Below are 24522 nucleotides of genomic sequence, written 5' to 3'. Positions count from 1 at the left end.
CTAAATGTATCTCATCCCCTCAATTAGCAAGAACACAAGCAGAACAAAAAAATTACGAAGCCCATTATAGTACAACATGGTCATAGTGTTTCTATACTGAGGTAACAATTAGGGTTGCGCAGGTTGGTTGAAAAGCTTAATGGTTGAAGGGAAGTAGCTGTTCTTGAACTCGGTAGTGAGGGACTTCAGGCTTCAGGGACTTTATTGTACAAGAGATCCATTCAGGAGTCTTATAACAACAGGATAGAAGCAGTTCTTGAGCCTGGTGGTATGTGGTCTCAATCTTCTATCTGATGGAAGGAGGCAGAGACTGAGGTGGGAGGGGGTCTTGGTAAAGGCTGATTTTCCAAGGGCTCAATGGTAAAAGCAGGGGGTGTAAAACCTATTAGATAGCTGTACCAATAGGCTTTCACAGGCCTAATGGGCTCTTTCAGCTTCGTATTTTGCTGAGGTGATACCAGCCTCCTGGGATGGGACCAGGGCTAGAAAGGAAATGGGGATGAGGATGGCTGGGCCAGAGGACCTCAGTTTGTGCTTCTTTAAGAAGGACAGCTGTCAGCTGGAGAGGAGAGGGAGCTCTTGACGTCCTTCTAGCCTGTTGCTACAACCTAGGAGCAGGAACTCATCCCAGTGGTATAGCTCAGCCCTGGTTTACCCACTGTAGTTCATAATGAAAATTTCCTTCTCATGTCACCTGCTTTCCATCTCAGAACATCATATGAATTCATCTAATTTCAATGATTTTGCTAATTTGCCGAATATCTTCCTTTTTCAGGAAAAAGACAAACTGGCCAATCTAGAAAAACAATATTTCATGGTGACTGGTGGCAAAGCCTTCTCCAAAAGTTCTACAGCATTGAAAGAGGTAAAATAATCTATGTTACCATGGTTACTTTTTTATTGGCTCATGGACATTGGATACTTAGAGCATTTAAAGAGATTTATTATCAAATTAAGACATCTCAAGTGTTTGCACAAACAATAACAGTAGAGCAACTGTTCATACATAAGGCAATAGGGTTGATGCAACGCTACATAGGCTTGTTAACGAGCCAGATGCTTAGCCTTTTCAAACCTTCTCCAGTGAAAATTGCCTTGGTCAATCCATTTCAGTTAAAATTTATCATGAGTTACTTTCTCTCACAGGCCATCTCCCAATAGTTTTCCATCTTTATATGTCCGTTCATAAGGTGGTGAATCTGTGGAATTCATTGCTACAGATGGCTGTGGCAGCCAAGTCATTGCGTATATTTAAAGCCGAGGTTGATAGGGTGTCAAAGGTCATGGGGGAGATGGCAGAAAAATGGGGCTGAGGAAGATGATGCATCAGCCATGATAAAATGGTGGAGCAGACACAATGGGCCAAACTAGTTCTGCTCCTATATCTTATGGTCTTATAGGGAGAGAATCACTTGTAGTGGCTCCCCTTCCCATTGTGTAGGAAGGATCTACCCTTGTCCTCTCTCATTTTTCACCTACGAGCCGCCCTTCAGCAATATCGTCAAAAACCAGAGATCGTTGTCCCCCTATAGCCTGAGATAACCCAACTCCTCCAATTGCTTTGCCACTAGGCCCTTGACTCCATGCCACACCTTGGCATCCACCAGAGAATGAACCCAATTGTTCCTATTGGACCCAGGGGTACAGTCCACGTATCCATGCTATTACTAAGGTTCAATGTATCTCTGTAATATTTCCTTGTCTCAACTCATCTGCTGCTGAGGTTCTCATCCATGCCTTTCTTAATCTAGGCTTGAATATTCCAATATGTTCCTGTTCACCACCCTTTGTTTGATCCTCTAGAAGCTTGAAGTCATTCTATCTTCTGCTGTCCTTTTCCTAACCTGGACCATCCTAACCATTCTTCAATTCGACACGCCCCACACTGTCACCAGTTTAAAGAATGCCTTGACTTTAAAATGAACAACTTCCTTTCAAAGTCCTCCATGGTCTCACGGATGATCTTCTGTCCACCTTTGACAGCATGCTTCCAAGCTACTGGGACTCGAAGCTCTGGATTTCCCTCCTGAAATCTGTCTCGCTTTTTTCATTAAGACACTGAATTCGACTTATCATATTGACCATCATTTGCCATCTGCCCCCAATATTTCCTTAGGTTTCTTAGTGCCAAATCTTGTCTGGGATATTTTTCTGTATCAAAGGTGCAACATGAATATGTTGCTATTGTGTCAGAGGTTCAGGATTTTACAGATTTTACTGATGTGTTTGTTGTTTTCTCCAACACACTACCTTGTGTGATCATCAAGCCCCAAGTTCTGACAGCTTTGAGTCCAAAGCAATGTTGGAGCAGGTGATATAAAAGTTCAAAGTAAATTTATTTTCAAAGTACATATACATCACCATATGCAACCCTGAGATTCATTTTCTTGTGGGCATTCACAGTAAATGCAAGAAATACAATAGAATCAATGAGAGACCACATCCAACAGGATGGACAACAATCAGTGTGCAAAAGACAACAAAAAGAAAAGAAAAAAAATCATAAATAAATATCAGGCGCCATGGTAGGGCAGCGGTTAGCACAACGCTATTACACTTCAGGGCGTTGGAGTTCCAAGTTCAATGCCGACGTCCTCTGCAAGGAGTTAGTACGTCCTGCCTGTTGAATGAGTGGGTTTTCTCCACGTGCTCTGGTTTCCTCCCACATTCCAAAGACATACAGGTTAGGGTTAGTAAGTTGTGGGCATGCTATGTTGATGCCAGATGCATGGCGACATTTGTGGGCTGCCCCCTCATATCTTCAGGCTGTGTTAGCCATTGCATTGAATGGGTGAGAACTTTTGTTCACTCTCAAGCTAATGAAGTGCTCAAAGTCCTCATGTGGGATATTCTGAATTATGCTTGTTACACACATGCTTTGTTCATTCATCACAACACTGCTTCAACCTTTGCCCTTTGAACAGGAAGTCCTTCGTATCACAGAGCCTAGCGACTTATTAGAAGAGACTAAGTATCAGCATTGCTTACCAGGAAAAGCAACTTCTCTATCCCCCTCTCCTTCCACCCCATCGTACCCCAAGATACAGGAGGTAACAGCACTAACACTTACTGCATGCTCTGGGTTTGCTTTTAAAAAGAGTTTTCCCTTGTTCACTATGGTATTGTCACTTTGTTGAAGGCTTGCTGAGTAAAGTTAATGCAATGTGTCTGAACGTTGATTTCAAGGCCTGGAATCTCAATCATGGCTACTTTGGATTGTTGCTCTGGCGTCATCTGTGCTCAGTGGTCATTTCATTAGGGTACACCTGTTCACCTGCTCATTAATGCAGATATCTGATCAGCCAATCACGTGACAGAAGCTCAATGCATAAAAGCGTGCAGACATGGTCAAGAGGTTCAGTTGTTCAGCCTAAACATCAGAATGGGGAAGAGGTGTGATCGAAGTAACCTTGACCGTGGAATGATTGTCGGTGCCAGATGGGGTGGTTTGAGTATCTCAGAAACTGCTGATCCCCTGGGATTTTCATGCACACCAGTCTCTAGAGTTTACAGGGAATGGTGCGATAAACGAAAACATTCAGTGAGCGTCAGTTCTGTGGGCAAAAACGTTAATCAGAAGGTCAGAGGAGAATGGCCAGACTGGTTCAAGCTGTCAGGAAGGTGACAGTAGCTGAAGTAACCACGTGTTACAACAGTGGTGTGCAGAAGAGCATCTCTAAACACACAACACATTGAACCTTGAAGTGGATGGGCTACAGCAGCAGAAGACCATGAACATACACTCAGTGGCCACTTTATTAGACACCGGATGTAACTAATAAAGTGGCCATTGGATCTTTTTCTGACAACACATCGAACTATCACTAGCGCCTCCATCCCTCCAACTCACCTCCAATGGGCACTCACAAGAAAATGCTTGAACCAAATAACAATGCATACCTTTAAGTTAAAAGGTCTTGTTTGCTTTCAATGCATCCAAAATATCGACCTTTTTTTCTGAAAGATTATCTGAGATATGTACATCAGAACAACTCTGGTGCACTCAGCCACCTTGTGGAAGTTGGGTAAAGATTTTTTTTTGTGTGTGGTCTGGTTCTACTTTCTGCTCCATCAGGAAATGTGCTTGTGGGTGACCACATCCTGACAAACTTGACCCTCCCTACTCTGCCCAAATTTGGTGATCATTTAGTGCTCCTGTGTAGAGTTGTGCACAGATCAGCATTAATATGGGAACCTCATTGTAGCACAGCTCATAAGTTAGGAAATGAAAATGGATAACGTTCAGAATTGGAATCAGGGATATTTTGCACTGATGATTCAGAATTTTGTTAGGATAGTCTAGAATGAATTGGAGCTGTAACAAAGAAATTCACACAGCCCTCACAGTATGACTTTAGGAAAATACATTCATTATAGAACTGAGTAATAATTATGTTGTTAACGTGGGAATTATCTGAAAAACAAAGAAAAGTTAGTGCCCACAATTTATATATCAGACAGAGCCACAGTCCACAGAAGGAAGGATGTTTTTATGAATAATTTCATTAAGAGCAAAGATGGCCATTCAGCCCATCCAACGAGTTCCAGCATTACATTGAATGTCAGCTGATCTGTGACTTAGAATCAGGTTTATCAGCACTGGCATAGGTCATGAAATTTGTTGTTTTATGGCAGCAGCCCAGTACAATACAATAGATTAAAAACTTACTATAAGTCACAAAGAGAAATATAAAAAATATATAGGTAGTGCATTCTCAGCTCTACTTTCCTACTTTTAATCTACATCTTTTAGCTCCTTTCCCAAGCAACATATATCCAAAAATATTACAACAATTTTTCAGACTCCTTTCTAATGGCATTGTTACTAGGTTATAACACGAATGGCATCATTCTTCAGCTGCAATCCAGATCTAGGGTTTGAAGTGAGCTACCCTGCTGTAAAGTGTTTCCCACTGGACCATCCACTCTCTTCACACACATCGCCAGCCAGGTGGTAATAGAGAGCAGGGATCTACGAGGTTCTTTGTAAAAATTCTTTATGCCATTCTACTCCCACTTTTCAGACATGAAGTTTCCTCATTTGAGAGAGGAGATTTATAACACTACTCCTTGTGTTCAGATCCTGCTATGACTTTGCCCCTCCTATCTCGGTAGCCTCCTCATGCTCGGCGTCACTCTGAACTCACTGGGCTTCTTTTTTTGTCTCGCACGTCCCTGATTTCCTTTGCTCTCCCTTTAGAAGCCCTGCTTTCACTTGCTGGGGCACTTAACCTTTCCATTCTTCCTCCTTAAAATCTCCTTCTTCGAAGCTTTAGTTCACCTGAGCTGAACGGATTCTATAAAAGCAAGATGTTGTTGGAGGACTGGCAAGCATGAAATGATCACTTGTGTTGTGCATATTGACCACAATGGAACAAAACTCCAGACTTGTGTAATAATATAGACTGACTGTTCAGGAGAAGATTTTTATGATTGCAGGAAACGTTGGTTTTTCATAATATTCTCCCTAAATGGTGAATTTTAATTGTTTTTTTTTCTAAAAGCAAACCATATTGAATTAAACAACATGCTCCATGAATGAACTTTTAACATTGCTTCTGAATCATCTTGGCTAAAATGATTGATGTTTCTTTCCTTTGTGTTGTGTTATGCATTTGAAACAGCAAGTCCTTGTTCTACACTATTGTCCTAATCTTTTTTTTTGTCTCTGTCTCTTTGCCTTAACATTGCTCTTATTTTAGGAATATATGAAGCTGGCTGACGTGTTTAAGTTCTACAGTGATATATATGGCACAGGCACTGATGCTGCGCTCTCTGCTTCTCCGCTGCGTTCTCTGCCGCTTACTGTACCTCCATCAGTCCATGAGGTACTCGCTTGCCACATCATGCTTTGTTATTATTGTCCTTGTACTAATTGACTCCTTTCTGCATGACTTGACTGCAACTCTTTTGTCAAATGCTGAAGGATTTGAGCAATCACCTTTCAGTTCAGTCAGTTAAGGCAGTCCAGAGGTTCTGCTAGCTTCGCTAATGCTCTCATTTCCTCAAACATCCCAGAGACAGAAGTGTTTGTGAGGTAATTGACAACCCCTAATGTTTAGATGGAATAGTAGAATCTCAGAATCAGGTTTATTGTCAATGAGGTAAGTCATGAAATTTGTCATTGTGCAGCAGCAGTACAGTGCAAGACATAACACTTCCCGTAACTTACAGAAATAAATAATGCAAAAGATGAATAGTGAGGTAGTGTTCATGGATTTGTGGACCTTTCAGAAATCTGGTGGCGGAGGGGAAGAAGCTGTTCCTAAACTGGTGAGTGTAGGTCTTCTGGCTCTTGTATGTCTGCCCCAATTGTAGTAACGCAAAGAGGGCGTGTGCCAGATGACAAAAGGGTCTTTAATGAAAGATGCTGCATTCTTGAGGCACTACATCTTGAAGATGTTCTCGATGACGGGAAGGGTTGTGCCCAGGAATATTGGGCAAGCGTGGAAAGAGTAAAATGAGAATAGAACAGGATTAGTGTCAATGGGTGTTTGATGGTCGGTATGGACTCAGTATGCCAAAATGCCACTGTTTGACTCAAATTAATGACTTCACCATCATTAGAATGCAGAAAGTTGACACTTCAAACAAAGATGTCCTCTTTCATGCAGCTGAAGTCGGACTTGAAGAGTAAGGAAGAGGGGATTAATGCATACTGTAAAAAGAAGAAATTAATGGCCATACTGAGTGATCACAGTCCTTTTTCTTTGTGTTGGCATCTCTCAGTTTGACGTGTACAAAAAATAAACAGAATTTAGAATAGTACCTGAGCAAACGATATTACAGGCACTGTTTCTTTAAACACGTAGGTAGATCGGATCAATATTTGGTTTTGTGTACTTAACCACATATGGAAAAAGAATATTTTTATCCCCTGTTGACAGGTTACGGTTTAGTTGAACCAGGTGGTTTGATTCAAAAGGAAAGGAAAATCATACAAATAATTGTTTTGTTATTTTGGAAATTTTACACAGTTTACTGTTTGAATACAGATTGAAAAGCACAAACGTGGGTTTAATTTCTGCCTGAGATCTGCTGACATCTAAATGGAGTACCAGTCCTTGATTTTTCTGATCTCACTGATTAGGAGGCTCAACTCTGTACATTATGAAGCAGCGCAAAGAGAATGATAGATTTTCAGTCATGTGTTCAGTAGAAATTTAGTGACGTCTCAGGGTTAATTAATTAGGTACCTAAGTTTCAGACATTTACTGATGAAACTCATCATTTGGAGACCTGATCTCAAAATGTTGCCAGATAATGTGTAGGTTACACAGTCGGCACAACATTGTGGGCTGAAGGACCTGTAATGTGCTGTAGATTTCTATGTTCGGTAATATTGTATATGACTACCTGCAGATGGATGTCCATATCAAATTTTCCCAATTTATATGAAAGATATTTTAATCATATTGTAACGGAAACATGGCATCACTATTAAGCAATTGTCTATTGGAACCTGCTTGTTATTATTTCCTTTTAGTTTCCATATGAAGCTTCTAAATAATCACACAGCTGTAACATGGTATCTTAGAAATGCTTGCCAATCTTGCAAGGAGTTAGACCCATAAACCATGCGACATAGGAGCAGAATTAGGCCAATCAGCCCACCGAGTCTGCTCCATCATTCCATCATGACTGATTTATTATCCCTCTCAACCCCATTCTCCTGCCTTCTCCTTGTAACCTTTGATGCCTTTACTAATCAAGAACCTATCAAACTCCACTTTAAATATACCAAATGACTTGGCCTCCACAGCTGTCTGTGGCAATGAATTCCACAGATTCACCACACTCTGGCTAATGAAATTCCTTCTCATCTCTGTTCTAAAAGAATGTCGCTCTATTCTAAGGCTGTGCCCTCTGATCATAGACCCCCGGATTATAAGAAAAATTCTCTACGCATCCACTCTATCTAGGCCTTTTGATATTCAAATGGTTTCAATGAGATCTCCCTTCATTCCTCAAAAATCCAGTGAGTACAGGCCCAGAGCCATCAAATGCTCCTCATATGTTAACCCTTTCATTCCCGGAATAATTCTCGTGAACCTCCTCTGAACCCTCTCCAATGCCAGTACATTAACACTTAGCAACACACACAAAATGCTAGAGGAACTCGGCAGGCCAGGTAGCATCTATGGAAAAGAGTAAACAGTCGACGTTTCAGGCCAAGACCCTTCATCAGTCCTGATGAAGAGTCTCAGCTCGAGACGTCGACTTTATTCTTTTCCAAAGATGTTGCTTGGCCTGCTGAGTTCCTCTAGCATTTTGTGTGTGTTGCTTTGATTTTTGGCATCTTCAGATTTTCTCTTGTTTGACATTAATTTTTAGATAAGGCGCCCAAAACTGCTCACAGTACTGCAAGTGCGGTCTGACCAATGCCTTATAAAGCTTCAGCATTATATCTTTGCTTTTATATTCTAGTCCTCTTGAAATTAATGCTGATGTTGCATTTGCCTTCCTTACCACCGACTCAATTTGCAAGTTAACCTTTAGGGAATCCTGCACAAGCACTCCCAAGTTCCCTTGCACCTCTGATTTCTGAATTTTCTCCACGTTTAGAAAATAGTCTACACCTTTATTCCTTCTACCAAAGTGCATGACCATACACTTCCCTACACTATATTCCATCTGCCACTTATTTGCCCATTCTCCTAATCTACCTCAGTCCTTCTGCAAACTGCCTGCTTCCTCAACACTACCTGCTCCTCCATCTATCTTCATGTTGGCCACGAAGCCATCAATCCCATCATCCAAATTGTTCGGAGTTGCCCCTGAAGGGTATTCTCAGCACCTGTACACAACCTGGGTCTTCACTATCCAAAGGTTACTTGGAATTGTCACTTGATCCAAGTTCAAAGGCAGAGTGTAAAATATCTACATCACAGGAGCTTTGAAGCTTAAATCTGTTGGTTATAATCTTGTGAGTTTAGTGGTTAATAAAACGGAATACCTTGGGTGTGTAGAAGATCCTGTCTTTCAGATCCCTCAGGCCTGTATTTCCACTCATCTATGTTGTGACTGATCTGTTTACTTGCCTCAGTGCAACAATGCATATCATATATGCCAAATAATACCTATTTCAGCTTTAGTTTTTGACTTATCCCAGCCTTAACAAGTTTTGGAGGAAGATAGCTCCAGGTTTCCACAGGCCCTTTTGTGAACAGATGTTACTGACGTCAATCCTGAATGACCCCGTGCTTTTCTTCTGCCCCTGTGTTCCTGACAGCATCAGTCCTGGAAAGCCCATTACCTTTCTTGCAATCTAAAGGCTTGTTATTCCTTTAATAGTGGATGGTGTGAAACCTGGGTGAGTTGGCTGTCCACTGGTGGGATGGTAGAATGACTTCTTCCATAGCTGTTGTCATTCCCCACTCACGGGGAATAAACACCCATAAAATGACTGACAGGAGTGCTCTGTCCTATACAGCAAATTGTTCCCTTGTTATATTATCACAGTACCCACTTCCCACAAATGATGTAACTATTTGGACAAAAGTCTCAGACCTGCAGTAATAATTGTTTTATGCAAAAACTCCTGTACATTTATTAAAAGTGTACTTGGTGTGGACTCTGCTGCTCACATCTGCAAAGATCAGCAAATTTTATAAAACAAAACTTAATTTGTGTTTATTCTAGTTTCTCCCCCTTCCTTTCCAGCCCTGATGAAGGGTCTCAGCCCGAAATGTCGACTCTTTATTCCCCTCTGTAGATGCTGCCTGACTTGCTGAGTTCTTCTGGCATTTTGCATGCGTTCCTCAAGATCTACAGCATCTGCAAAATCTCTTGTGTTTTAATTTATATTTTCTGCTTCATTAATTTAGCATGGAAACTTCTCAACTTTTTGAATGTTTATGAAATTAGCATTTTTATTCAACTAACAGACTGTTTCTTGTCTCCCAACGGTTTCTGCTTTTTCTGCCGCTCTGCCCAGGAGTACGTTACCCTAGGTCAGCTGAAGGAGTTATACGGTAGATCAACAGAGAGTTCAGCTCCAGCCCCATTCCACACTAACTCAGCCACTGCCTCTCTGACTCTCTCTGCTGAAAGCTCACTGCCTTTGCTGGCTTCTTCCTCTACACTGTTCACAGCTGAGGTTGGTATGAGGATAGTGCTAACTTCCTCTAATTTTCTTCATTGCATGAATTGACAGCAAACCCCAGTTCTAACCAAGTCCTCCCACCAAACTGTGCTTTTCAACAATCAGTTCCTGTTTGAAGATCAATCTTGTGTCTGTGATGTGACTGATGGTCCAGACTTCTCTCTAACACACTTGTTATCTTCACCTCAAAGACCTCTAACTTATGTTCTCAAAGTTCAAAGTGAAATTTATTATCAGAGTACATCATGTTACTACACACAACCCTGAGATTCTTTTTCCTGTGGGCATACTCAGCAAATCTATAGAAAGAGCAAGAGTGCAGAAGACAACACTCTTGTGCAAGTGCAAATATAAATAAACAGCAACAAATAACAAGAGCATGAAATAACAAGATAGGGAGTCCTTACAGTGAGATCATTGGTTGTGGGACATCTCAATAGATGAGTGTAGTTATCCCCTTTTGCTCAAGAGCCTGATGGTTGAGGGATAGTAACTGTTCTTAAACCTGGTGGTGTGAGTCCTGAGGCGCCTGTACAGTCTACCGGATGGCAGCAGCGAGAAGAGAGCATGTCCTGGGTGGTGGGGATCTCTGATGATGGATGCTGCTTTCCTACAACAGTGCTTCATGTAGATGTGCTCAATGGTTGGGGTTTACTCGTGATGTACTGGGCCAAATCCACTACATTTTGTAGGATTTTCCGTTCAAAGGCATAGTGTTCTCATACCAGGCCGTAATGCAGCCAGTCAGCACACTCTCCACTATACATCTGTAGTAGTTAAGATCAACAGACCTTAGCAACTCCTGAGGGAGCAAGTCCCAAGCACCCTAAGTTGATAAGTTTATTCTGAAATTCTGAATGGACATATTTATGGCCTCTGAAACTTAAAAATATTTCAGATTCAAATTCAGATTTGTATTTCTTCATAATCAAGTAATTTCCATAGAGAGAATAACCCAGCCTGCTCGGTCTTATAGGCACCTCAGTTTGGTTGTGAAATTGTTCTCTCCAAAAATAAAAATCAGCTTCTCATTGAAAATTTGCTTAAGTCAATGTCAAATTGAATTGAGATGTATTCCCTGTGTCGGAGATCTTTTCAGAGCTGTTCACCCTGCAAACACTGAGCTAGAAATAAACGTAGGACAGTTGTTCAGGCCCTTCAGCCTACAATGTTGTGCCAAACTTTTAGCCTACTCTGAGATCAATCTAACCCTTCCCACACACATGACTCTCCATTTTTTAAATTACCCCTGTGCCTACGTAAGAGTTTTTTAAATGCCCCTAATGTATTTGCTTCTACCACAATCCCTGGCAGGGTGTTCCACACATCCACCACTCTGTTTAATGAACTTACCTCTGACATCCCCCCACTAAACTTCCCTCTAATCACCTTAAATTATGCCCCTTAGTATTAGCCATTTCCATCTGGGGAAAATTCTCTGGCTATCCACTCGATCTGTGCCTCTTATCATCTTGTACACATAAGTGGGAATAGGGATATTAGGTTAAACAGAAGAATTGTTTTTGACACTTTTGATGGCACTGGGGTTGCTAACTGTCCAGGTAGATCCTGAACTCTCTGAAAATTAAACTTAAACTTCAGAATTGTTGTACTCTGTGATGTAAACGTGCAGCGCAAGTGTGGAGTCACTGACTCTCCCTTTGCCTTTGTTACAGCACTAACCGCATGCAGTCTTAAAAAGTGTATCTAACCAGGGCATCACAACAGTGAGGCAGAGTGTGCTGCTGCCTCGCTTCTTTGGGGTCGGGGCTTGATCTTGTCACTAGGAAATTGAAGCAGTTCTCCACAAGAAAACTAGAACTATTTGTCCCAAAACTGGTGACTAACTGAACGGAAATTGTGTGGGTAAGGTAAATACTGACAGTTCCAAACAGACATACTACAGAATCATAGAACAATACAGGCCCTTTGGCCCTACCAGTCGATGCTAACCACAGTGCCCACCCAGCTGGTTCCAATCTCCCATATTCAGCCCGTACCCCTTTAAGTGCCACACTTGCATGATTCTTAAGTAATACTATTGTACCTGCCACAACTACTTCCTCTGGCAGCTCATATCATTACTCACCATCCTTTACATGAAAAAAATATCCTCAGGTCCCTTTTAAATCTTCCCCTCTTACCCTAAACCTATGCCCCCTCCTGTAGTTTTGGACTTCCTTACCATGGGCAAGAAGTTGTCACCATCCATATTAACTATGCCTTTCTTTAAGGTCACTCCTCATTCTCCCATGTTTTAATGAATAAGGACTTAGCCTGGCCAACCTTTCCCTGTAATTTAGGCCACCTAGTCCTGGCAATGTGTACATAAATCTTCTCTATACTGTCTGCAGTTTAGCCATGTCTTTTTTATAGCAGGTTGATCAAAACCGTGCCCAGTGCTGGACTACACATTGTACCAGATTTGAAGTGGATAATCAGGGTAATTTGGACTGTTAAGTGGGCAGTAACAGTGCCCAATATTTTTACCTGGAGTTAGGGAGACATTGAACATTACTGTAAAGCCCCATATATATTCAGGAATTTATTCAATGACATCCAGTCCTTGACAGGCACATCACAAGTGCATGTTATGCAACATTAGCTTTCTGTCTTGCACATCTTAGATTTTTAAAAAAAATCATCTCTTTGGTTAAACTCCTCATGGTCTCGATCCTTCCTAACTCATGCCAATGTGGAAGATTCAAGTACTGCGGTACTTCGTGCATTTCCCTCTGCTTCGCTGCCTCATCTTTTCCCTCTTTTAGTTTCTGTCTTTAATCCTCTTTGAAAATTTTCATCCCCCTTTCTAATGCGTTCTCATTAATATTAGTGTCCATTCTTTCTGATTTTGCCTCCGATTTTACCTTGGGAGATTTCACATGATAAAGGTACCTCAGGAAGGCAATTTTTTGTGAGGTTTCTGAAACAGCTGAACATTATGTCACAAGTGACTTAAGGGATGGCAAAAAAAAGTTGGCACTGATCAGTGGGGGGTGCTTGGGGGTGAGAGTGAAGCAATGAATGGAAACCAACAAGGATCTTAAGAGCTTCGGAGTGAAGAACAGGAAGGCTACAGAGGGGTAGAGACCTGAGGCATTAGGAAAAAGGGAATTAATGATATTAATTAATTGGTCAGTGAGTGATATGTAAATTAGTATGTCAGAATGCATAGGATTGGGGGATCAGCTAGGAAAGTGGACTTGAAGAAGTAAATCAGCCATAATCTTAGCCATAGACCATTGTTCAAATGATTGTTTGATCTATCCTTGTACGACTTAAGATGCCCCTGATGTCTGCCTGATTGAAGATTGATCTCCAAGTAAGACTCAGGAGAAAAATTGTGCCAACGTTAAACAAAATTAATTTAAAGACAATACCCTCGAGAGAAATTACTGTGACACATCCATGAATATTACTGGGTTAGAAAGTGGCTATTTCTGTAAGATTGGGCTGGTGGAGGGAATATGGGGCTGGAGTTTATAGTGACATTCATACTTTACCTAACTTGGTGTCAGCAGCCCAAAATTGGATCTGTTTTGTGAAAAAGGCGTTAAGTTCACTTTCAAGTGCCTGTTGAAATCTTTTTCTTTCAAAGCATTGTGATTTTATTACTTACAATAATCTTTTAAGTATATCTCTGTATAGATCTCAAAGCACAATGTGTTTTAAGTTGTTTTTTCAATTTAGCATTCATTTCTCTCATTAATTATTTTCTATTTGATTTCCTCTTCTCTCTCCACCCATTGTACACCTACCCCTCTACTTCACTGACTTTTCTTTTCTCCCATTTCTCCTCCTGTCTCATCTACCTTCCTGCCCTTTATTGCTACACTCTTGAATTTCTCCCTCTTTTTTCTTTTTTCTCTCTCCTTCTCTCCCTCCCTGTGACATCTTGCAGCAGCCTACCAGCAGGCTGCTGACCTCTACGTTGGAGCTAGAGAGATGGTACCAAGAAATAATGGCTAACTTTGAGGCCTCATCTTCTTCACCTCCAATTTCCTCCTCTCCTCCTCCTCTTCCAGCTAAAACTCACTCCACTCGAAGATCCATTCAGGTAAATGTCATTTCTGTTTCCACTCTCCAGTCTTAGAGACCAGATATTTTAAAAGAATAGATTATGTGGGGAGACAGGGCTTTTGGATTTGAGAAGACAATTCTGCCCTTTGATCATGTTGTCCATTTTTGTTAGATCATGGCTGATCTGAAACTGTTCTAATTACCAACTTTTTCTCTATAATCTTTTGATATCCTTACCTAATAAAAATCAATTGATCTTCCTTGTTAGAGCTCCCGTTCAGTCCCCAGGATCCACAGCCTGTCTTGAGGGCCTTGGTTTATTTTATTTAGCGATGCAGGATGGAGTAGGTCTTTCCGGCCCTTCGAGCCACACTGCCCCAGCAATCCCACAACCCCAATTCACCCTAACCTAATCACAGGGTAATTTACAACACCAATTAACATGCCCAGTACATCGGGAGGAAACCGGAGCACTTGGGGAAAACCCATGTATTCCATGGGGAGGATGTACAGAGACTCCTTACAGACTGCGCCGGAATTGAACTCTGAAGTCTGGAATGCCCTGAGCTGTAACAGCGTCGTGCGAACTGCTACGCTACCAATTCCCTCTCCCTTTGTGTATAAAAATAATCCCAACGATTTTCAAATTAAGTCTGGAATGCTTAGTGCGTAGATTCACAATGATTGCACTCCTTTTAAGTTGTTTAGCTTAAGCAGCAGTATTTAGAAGAGTGAAGGATAAGGTTTCTGTGCAGTAGATGAAACTCTTTTTACTGGTAAATGATACTAGATAATTGGCAAGTTCTTCATAATAATATGGGATTACTTTAGACACTGATTTGCTATAAATGACTGAAGGAAAATAGAAGCAGATGCAACAGTACCTTTCAAAAGAATTGGACAATGCTTTCAAAAGATTGAATTTCCGAGATAATGAGTTGTTAAATTGAATTCTCTCCTGGAGGTCCACCCAAATGCAGTAGGCCAAATGATCCCTGTGGACAAGGGGAAGATGACTAAGTGATCCTGTTCAAGGGTGAAGGGAGTTTAGTCAGTGTGACTAGAAGTGACCTGCTGAGGTGGTGTTTACTACCTCTTCCAAAATCTGACATATCATCTGATATTGGAAGGCATTTATAAACAGGTATAGCTGATCACTGTTTGGTGATTATTACATTTGCTGCCACCACAAGTTCCCATTGCAAAGTGTACACAGTGGAGTGTATGTGTTGCTCTTACACAGCTTTGATGGTGTATGTTGTTGCAGGGGTAACCAGGTGAGGGGGAAGGTGGGTGGTTGCAGGAAGGGGAGGGGTGTGAAGCAAGAATGTGGGATGACAGGTAGAACAGGTAAAGGGTTGAAGAAGAATCTTCTTCATCTGGTCTCACCTATCACCAGCCAGCTCTCCTCCCCTGACCTTCTTATTCTGGTTCCTGTCCCTTTCCTTTCCAGTCCTGATGAAGGGTCTCAGCCGAAAAAGTTGACTGTTTATTCCTCTCCTGACCCTGCTGAGTTCCTCTAGCATTTTGTGTGTGTTGCTCAAGATTTCCAGCATCTACAGAATCCCTTGTGTTTTAAAAAAAGATTCTTCCTGTCTATGATTTGCAGCTTCTCCTGAAGGATTAGTCAGGTTTATGCTCAGTGTCATACACTCCCAGCTGGAGATGAGATAAGCTGTCCAGTTGTTTATTGAAACTTCATGGAAAATTATTATGGATTGGTGTCAAGTAGTGGTTCCACAGATGAAGAATTTAAGCCTTGAAGTTAGATTGCGGGGGCGGGGGGGGGGAGGGGAAGCAAATGTTTTCCCTGAGAAAGTTGATAGAAGTGTACAGATCACAGAGTCATAGAGTAGTACAGCACAGAAACAGGCTCTTCGGCCCATCTAGTCCATGCCAAACCATTTAAACTGCCTACTCTCATTGATCTGCACCAGGACCATAGTCCTCCACACCTCTACCATCCAAACTTCTCTAAGCTGTTAAAATCGCTGGCAGCTCGTTCCACACTCTCATGACCCTCTGAGTGAAGAAGTTTCCCTTCATGTTCCCTGTAAACTTTTCACCTTTCACCCTTAACCCATGACCTTTAGTTATAGTCCTACCCAACCTCAGTGGAAAAAGCTTGCTTGCATTTACCCTATCTATATCCCTCATATTTTTGTATACCTTCATCAAATCTCCCCTCAATCTTCTACATTCCAAGGAATAAAGTCCTAACCTATTCAATCTTTCTTAATAACTCAGGTCCTCCAGTCCTGGCAACATCCTTGTAAATTTTCATGATGGGTCTGAAATAGATGTTGCTCACATTAGTAGAAGGTCAAGGTCCAGGAAGAGGCAAATTTAACGTGAAGGACGAAAGTACTGCAGAGTGTGATAATGACGTAGAACTCACTGGTGGAAGCTGCCAACCAAATCCTTTAAAAATGATGTCAATATCCACTTGGGAAAATAAATTGCAGTTTGACAGGGAAAGATTGGGAGGATGGGATTGAATGGATGTCTACATAGGAAACCAGCATAGGCTTGATGGGTCAAATGTCCTCCTGTTATGATTTCCAGGCGCAAGTTCAGGTTCAGATCTGATATGACAACAGCATTTTTGTTCAGATCACCTACTAACACAGGCGGACCAGTTTCAGATTGAGGGGTGCCACCTCTCTGGGAGAGGGGAAAAAACTAAAATTTTACTGTGACTTGAACCACCATTTATAGAGAAAAGGCAAGAAAACTGGAGTTACCAATTGCCAGGACTCCTGTAAACTGACCAGTTGTTCATCCTCACCTCTCTGGATCAGACAGCCTTGGTCTTGAATCTCACTGTTGAGGTCAAGTGCAGACCAGCAATTCTTTGCCCTTGAGGTTCTCCTGGGCAAATTTACAACTTCAACTGCAGTTGAACAGTTGACCACTTCCAACACAACAAGGTCTGAAGGTCCAACAGCTTGATTTCCTGTTCTCTGTGTTTTCTTGCCTCAGGTCTACCGATCCAAAATGGAGAGTGATGGTTGTGGTACACTACCTCGGACAAAGACAGGGTCTGCCCCCTCCTCACCATTCACCGCCTCAACACTCGGACGAAATCTTACTTCCAAGGTAGGAAGGCTCAGTAAAATAGTAATTAGTTGCTAAGGATTACATGGTAGTGTAGTGGTTAGTGCAACGCTTTGCATTGCCAGCTGTAAGATTGGGGTTCAGTTCCTGCTGTTGTCTGTAAGGAGTTTGTATGTTCTCCCCTTGACCACATGGGTTTCCTCTGGGTGCTCCAGTTTCCTCCCACATTCCAAAGATGTACGGGTTAGTAGGTTAATTGGTCACATGGGTGTAATTGGGTGGAGCCGGCTCATTGAAGCAGAATGGCCTGTTACTGTGCTGTATCTCCAAATAAAAAGAAGTAAATAAATAAATCCCCCTTTCCTGGGCATCAGGGGCTGATCCCACAACCTCTTGCTGCAACCCTCAACCATAGGTTTTCCCATCCCTGTCCGTTACGATTCTGTTTGTGGCTTGATGGGAGCTTAAGGTCAGTAAGTTGTGGGCATGCTATGTTGGCACCAGAAGCGTGGCAACACTTGCGGGCTGCCCAGCACCATCCTTGCTGATTTGATTTGATGCAAATGGCACATTTCACCGTCTGTTTCAGTGTGCATGTGACAAATAAAAATAATTCTTTATCTTTAGTTGGCAGGTTATCCACAGTTTCTTGTCAGGGAGCCGTGTGCTTTGTTTCACGGCAGAGCACAAAGACCTACCTGCCTCAATTAAAGAAGTGTTCTTCACTCCAACATTATTCCCTCAAACATACAAAGCAGATGAACCAGTCATTCAGCTCATTGCCAACTGAGGAATCTTCCAATCTGCAAAACAGTGCATTATTCACATACTTAACAGCCACTGCACTCCAAAGTACCAAGTGATTCTGGTTTTAATCATGGTGTTTTCAGAATAAACTCTGAAGAAAGAACCTTGGAAAATCACCTGCTCTTCAAAATTGCCTCACTCTCTCTTTTAATCCTTTTGAGAGAGCAGCAAAACGTCAGTTTAGTGCTATCTAATCGCACCATCTCTAAAAGTGCAGCACTCCATCATCACCGCACAAAATGTCGGCCTGGATGTGGTGCTTACTGTGCTGCAGTGCAACTTGAACCCACAAATCTACTTGTAAAGTGTGACTGAGTGACACTACGAGACAAGTCATTCTCAACACACAAGGTCGCCGCAATCAGCGCAAAACAAGAGTCTGAATTTAAATAATTATAGAAAGTGGAAAATCCACGCCCACCACATTCAACTTGACAAGATTCAGCAGAAAACACAAGGGGTTAATGACTGTAGTTAATACAACAATGAGTTAGTACAGGTGCTCAAGAAACCTGGAGGCCCAATGCTCTCCGGCTCACTGCAGAGGCCAGCAGGACTAATGACAGTACCTCCCTCCCTATGGCCAACACCTGATGGCCCAAGGAGCACTGCCGAACTAGAGACACAGCTGGAAAACCTGGAACAGAGCATATAACTTGGAAACATAGCGCATATAACTCGGGAGCATTGTGCATATAACTCGGGAGCATTGCAAATAGCTCAGAAACGTAGCAAATAGTCCAGAAACTTTGCGCATATAGCTTGGAAGCATTGCATATAGCTCGCAGGCATTGCAAATATCTCCAAAGCATTGCAAATATCTCAGAAGCATTGCAAATATCTCAGAAATGTTGCAGATATCTCAGAAACGTTGCAGGTATCTCAGAAACGTTGCAAATAGCTTGGATACATTGCATATAGCTTGGAAACATTGCATTAGCTCTCAGGCATTGCAAGTATCTCAGAAACGTTGCTTACAGCTCTCGGGCATTGCAAATATCCCTGAAGCATTGCGTATGGCTCACAGGGATTGCAAATAGCTGAGAAACATTACAAATAGCTCAGATACATTGCATATAGCTTGGAAACATTGCATATAGCTTGCAGGCAATGCAAATATCTTGGAAACATTGCTTATAGCTTGCAGGCATTGCAAGTAGCTCGGAAATATTTTATATAGCTTGGAAAAATTGCATATGGCTTGGAGACATTGCAAATATAACTCAGGACATTGCGCATTTAACTTGGAAATTTTGCAAATGTAACTCAGGAGCATTGCAAATAGCTTGGAAGCACTGTATATAATTCAGAATCATTGCAAATAGCTCTGAAACATTGCTAATAGCTTGGAGACATTGCGCATATAACTTGAGAACATTGTGCATATAACTTGGGAACATTGCGCATATAACTTGGGAACATTGCAAACAGCTCGAGAACATTGCAAATTGCTCGGAAACATTGCACATAGCTCTGAGACATTGCATATAGCTTGGAAACATTGCAAATAGCTCAGAGACATTGTGCATATGACTTGGGGACATTGTGCATGTCACTCGGGAACATTGCACGTCTAACTTGAGAACATTGTGCAAATAGCTTGGAAACATTTTGCATATAACTGGGGGCATTGCATATATAACTCAGGAGCATTGTGCATATGACTAGGGAGCATTGTGCATATAACTCGGAAACACTGTGATTAAGATTGGAAACATTGTGAATAGCTCGGAGGCAATGCATATAGCTTGGAAACATTGAATACCGTGGGAGACCTTATGAACCTTGCCAACCCAGAGAACCTTGGAAAAAATTCTTGAACGTAGACTCGGGGCACTTGGGACGTAGATTAGGGACACTCGGAATGTAGACAAAGGAACCTCTGAGCGTAGACTTGGGACACGAACTAAATAAAGGAGGCATCCTCACCCCCAGCTGACTGATGTCCAAGCCATTGTCGTACCTCTGCTGGGTCCATTGCTGGCGAAGTAATTCTGTCACGGTGCATGCTAGCATTGACTCAACCCAGGTGTGGAGGAACAGCAGGCCCCCATATAGACGGAAACAAGGGGTTAGACATCAGAATGCCAACAGGGCATCGGTGGCACGACCAAACAGCACCGTGAGACGTCATTCTCAACACACAAGGACTCCACCATCAGCGCTAAACAAGAGTCTGAATTAAATAATCATAGAGTGCTGAAAACCCGTACTTGCCACAATTAACTTGACAAAATTAAACAGAAAGCACCAGGGCTTAACAATTCTAGTTAGGACAACAATGAGTAAATACAGGTGCAAGAGAAAGTTAGAAACCCAACACTCTACAGCTCGCCGCAGAGACCTGCAGGGCTCATGACAGAATCATTGTTGCTGAATAACTTCTCCACATAGTGTTTCACGGTGAAGTCTTGTTTTCCCCTCAGTCAAATGCGTTGTGTTAACTTTCCAGAATGTTGCACTGGCACAGAATGGCACGAGCAGCTTACCACGGAACCTGGCTGCAACCCTTCAAGACATCGAAGCCAAGCGCCAGCTGGCGTTGCAGCAGAAAGGTAGGCAATTGGCTCAAAGTTACTGATACTGAGCTAAACTCTAAAAAGACTGCAGAATAGCATGGGATATCATAACGGAGGAAGATAGCCATTAGCAGAAGTATCCAGATCCCCAGAGTCTTGCAAATTTCTTCTCTTCAAAAACACACCTTTTTACAACTGACTATCAAAGCTACTTCTGCTGTTTTTTATGACAGCACATTGCAGATCAGATCACTTAAGATGTTTGCTTGTCATTCCCCTCTCTCGCTATCTTAAACTTTCAACTTCAGGATTACCAAGCGCCCTGATATTACACAGCTTTGTCTTGTTTATTTGGGCTTGCGTTGTTCACTTGATCTGGAAATCAGAAGTTTTTAGTCCCACTAGAGAGGCTTGAGCAGATAAATTGAGGTCTAATTCCACTGCTGTACTAAAGAAACTGCTACCAAATCCAATGAGGCGTTAAACTGAGCTTCCATCTGTCCTCTCACTGGTCTGTAACCATCCAAAATAAACCACGGGAGACTTTTTTTTTAGATTAGTTGCAATTCTGTGCAGTGTCTCTGTTTCAGAGTAGGTACAAGTCACACATTTTATGGGACAAGGATGTTTGAATATCCCTTAATGGGCAGGATAGCTTGTTTCTGTACAATTCTGTGATCTGAAGAGTAATGAAACATACAAACTGATGCTAACCCTACCAAATTTTGTGTGTGTTGTCCTGGATTTCCAGCATCTGCAGAATCTCAGAATCAGGCTTAATATTCCTATGTCATATATCGTGAAATTTGTTAACTTTGCAACAGCAGCAATACATAATAATGGAGAGGGAAAACTGAATTACAGTAAGAATTTAATTATATTAAATAGTTAAATTAAATAAGTAGTGCAAAAAAAAGAAGAAATAAAAAAGCAGTGAGGTAGTGTTAATGTCCATTCAGAAATCAGATGGCAGAGGGGAAGATGTTCCTGAATTGTTAACTTTGTGCCTTCAGGCTTTTGTACCTCCTTCCTGATGGTAGCAATGAGAAGAGGGCGTGTGTCCGTTGTGTTTATTGATGGTAGGAGCAGTCCAGCCCTCAAGGAGACCAATTAGTTCGTGTTACCAGATATGCTAGACAGGCATTGGTGTTGTATTTCAAGACAATGCTGCAACCACTCCAGCAGCCAAAGTGGGATTGACTCTTCTTGTCCCTGGCTGTGACATCCTCTGGAAGTAGAAGGATGATTCTGTACAATTTTTAAAAATTTTTAACTGGTTATGAGAACGAATGCATTGACAACCATTGCATTGATTTCCTCATTTACCTCCAGTACTTCAATTTGATTTGTAGTGTGAGATACACATATCTTGTAATGTTTTAAATATACAGTATATATATTTCCAAGTCTCTTGTTTAAAGAAACACTTACTGTTTTTTTTCTTTTGCCTTCTTCTTTTCTGCTTCTTTCCTCTTTGAACGGCGCGTGACTCCTCACTTCTGACTCTACCTCTCGCGCTCCTCTCTCCTTTCTGGTGCTGTGCAGAAACAATAGGGATATCCAGATCGGATCACAGAAGAGGTAGGAATTCTGATTGGAATTGGAAGAAAGTTGTGGTTTGCTTTATAACGTAGGTTAGCGCCTGGGTTTGCATGAGAGAGTTTTGGGTGCTCTGTGAATTGGTAGCCCTTCTGTAGATCCTGGTAAGACCAGATTCGGATTGCAGCGAGGTTCTGTAATGATAGGCTTTCAACAGCATTTAGGGTCGAGAAAGAATCAATTAATTCAACCTTGCTCTTCTGTTCTGAGTTTTCAACTACTTTTCAGAACCCTCCATGGTCTCACAGACATGTCCCCCAACCTGCTCTAGTTCTATAACCTTCCTAAGCCTTACAACTGATTGAGGCCTCAGTCCTGCCCCACTTCTGGCCACATATCCTTTCCTGTTAATAATCTATCCACTGTTAAACATTGCCTGCCTCAGCCCTAACTATGTGCTTCTCTGCTCTTGTTTAAGATGCCCCCCTATCCTCCTTTAAAAACCAATTAACTTTTGTCAGCTGACCTTATGTGGCTCTGACTTCACTAATATCCTTGGAAAGAATGATGGGATATTTTGCAGAATTAGGGCGTTATATAAATTCCAATTGCTGTTTTTTTCTGGAAGAATTTAGTGTCATAATGGGGAGACTTTGTATTTGAGGAACAAGTGCAGTCCAGTTGTGTAATTAGTAACATATGTAAATCTTTGCGCAGGCCATCAGGTGATTGAAGAGCAAAAGCGGCGATTGGCGGAGCTGAAACAAAAGGCTGCAGTCGAGGCCCAATCGCAATGGGACGCCCTGCACAGCCAGCACTCGCCCATGTTTGTTCACCCAAGCCAGCCGTGCAACCTGCAGTCACACCTCATCCACCACAGCATCCTCCACCACCATTCTCAGCCCCTCTCTGCTCAACATGGCACAGACGTGGATCATGCCTTCGACACACTCAGTCTGGAGAGCTCAGACAGCATGGAGACTAGCATATCCACTGGCAACTCGGCCTGTTCCCCTGACAACATGTCGAGGTAAGAGAGTGAGCTTGGGGAGGGGGAAGGCCCTTTGTTGATTCAAGGAGTCACAAAGATAGGTTAGAATGAAATGATTTCTTCTTCTGGGGTTTCCAAAATCAGAGTTCAACTGTCAGTAACTGTGGTAGAAACACTCCCCCACACAAAGAGTTGTGGAGATCTGGGACTCAAACACCACATCCCCTCCCCTCCACCCTGCCTAAAGAAGATGTTGAAGTCAGTAAATGCAAGTACCTTAAACTTTTTTTGCAGCTTACTATGCACTTCCTGCGTTGTGACAGTGACTACTCTTCAATAGTACTTTAATGGCTCTAAGGGACTTTCATCAACATCTTTACATGCCATGTCGTTATGACGTGGGCGATTATGGGCTTTCCATGACCATAATTGTTCTTGGCAAATTTTTCTACAAAAGTGGTTTGCCATTGCATTCTGGGTAGTGACTTTACAAGACGGGTGACTCCAGCCATTATCTATACTCTTCAGAGATTGCCTGCCTGGCGTCAGGGGTCCATAAGACCATAAGACAAAGGAGCAGAAGTCGGCCATTCGGCCCATTGAGTCTGCTCCGCCATTTTATCATGAGCTGATCCATTCTCCCATTTAGTCCCACTCCCCCACCTTCTCACCATAACCTTTGAAGCCCTGGCTACTCAGATACCTATCAATCTCTGCCTTAAATACACCCAATGACTTGGCCTCCACTGCTGCCCGTGGCAACAAATTCCATAGATTCACCACCCTCTGACTAAAAAAATTTCTTCGCATATCTGTTCTGAATGGGCGCCCTTCAATCCTTAAGTCGTGCTCTCACGTACTAGACTCCCCCATCATGGGAAACAGCTTTGCCACATCCACTCTGTCCATGCCTTTCAACATTCAAAATGTTTCTATGAGGTCTCCCCTCATTCTTCTAAACTCCAAAGAATACAGTCCAAGAGCGGACCAACATTCCTCATATGTTAACCCTCTCATTCCCGTTCCTCATATGTTAACCCTCACATAACCAGGACTTGTGATATGCACCAGCCATTCATACAGCCATCCACCACCTGCCCCCGTGGCTTCACGTGATTCTGATTGGATTGCTCAGTTGGTGCTGCACCTTACCCAAGGGTGACCTGCAGGCCAGCAGAGGGAAGGAGTGCCTTCCACCTCATTTGGTAGAGACATATCCCGACCCTAAGGGACTTAGGGAACCTTAAAAGAGTTGTGAAACATGCTATGTACTGTCAGTGCAAGTGGAGACACAAGAAAGTGCAGTTGCTGGATTCTGGAGCAACAAATAATCTGCTGGAGGAACCCAGCAACATCTATGGGGGCAAGGTCCTGCTGTACGGTTGCAATCTGAAATGCCATCCCACAGATGCTCCTCGACCCTCTGAGTTCCTCCAGCAGATTTTTTTGGTGCTGTATATAAATGCAAGACTTTAAATTATTAT

The 24522-nt window shown here is 42.3% G+C and overlaps 1 protein-coding gene across 12 annotated transcripts in view; it reads left to right on the top strand.

Moving 5' to 3' along the window:
• The window catches only part of phldb1b (pleckstrin homology-like domain, family B, member 1b), a 406573-nt gene that overhangs the window by 335157 nt on the left and 46894 nt on the right, over positions 1 to 24522 (top strand). For 6 of the 12 annotated variants that reach the window (XM_072283981.1, XM_072283986.1, XM_072283985.1 and 3 more), the window contains 9 exons: positions 776 to 865; positions 2925 to 3050; positions 5703 to 5828; positions 9938 to 10099; positions 14007 to 14162; positions 17108 to 17224; positions 20442 to 20544; positions 22054 to 22089; positions 22765 to 23077. In XM_072283981.1, the coding sequence (XP_072140082.1) occupies positions 776 to 865; positions 2925 to 3050; positions 5703 to 5828; positions 9938 to 10099; positions 14007 to 14162; positions 17108 to 17224; positions 20442 to 20544; positions 22054 to 22089; positions 22765 to 23077 (1229 nt within the window). The remainder of the gene's footprint in view (positions 1 to 775; positions 866 to 2924; positions 3051 to 5702; positions 5829 to 9937; positions 10100 to 14006; positions 14163 to 17107; positions 17225 to 20441; positions 20545 to 22053; positions 22090 to 22764; positions 23078 to 24522) is intronic. The other 6 variants (XM_072283992.1, XM_072283991.1, XM_072283984.1 and 3 more) reach the window with 5 other exon arrangements.

This window comes from Mobula birostris, chromosome 20, assembly GCF_030028105.1.
Source record: "Mobula birostris isolate sMobBir1 chromosome 20, sMobBir1.hap1, whole genome shotgun sequence".
Taxonomy (NCBI): Eukaryota; Metazoa; Chordata; class Chondrichthyes; order Myliobatiformes; family Myliobatidae; genus Mobula; species Mobula birostris.
The sequence above is the reverse complement of the archived record's forward strand: the minus strand, read 5'-3'. Positions and strand labels throughout refer to the sequence as shown.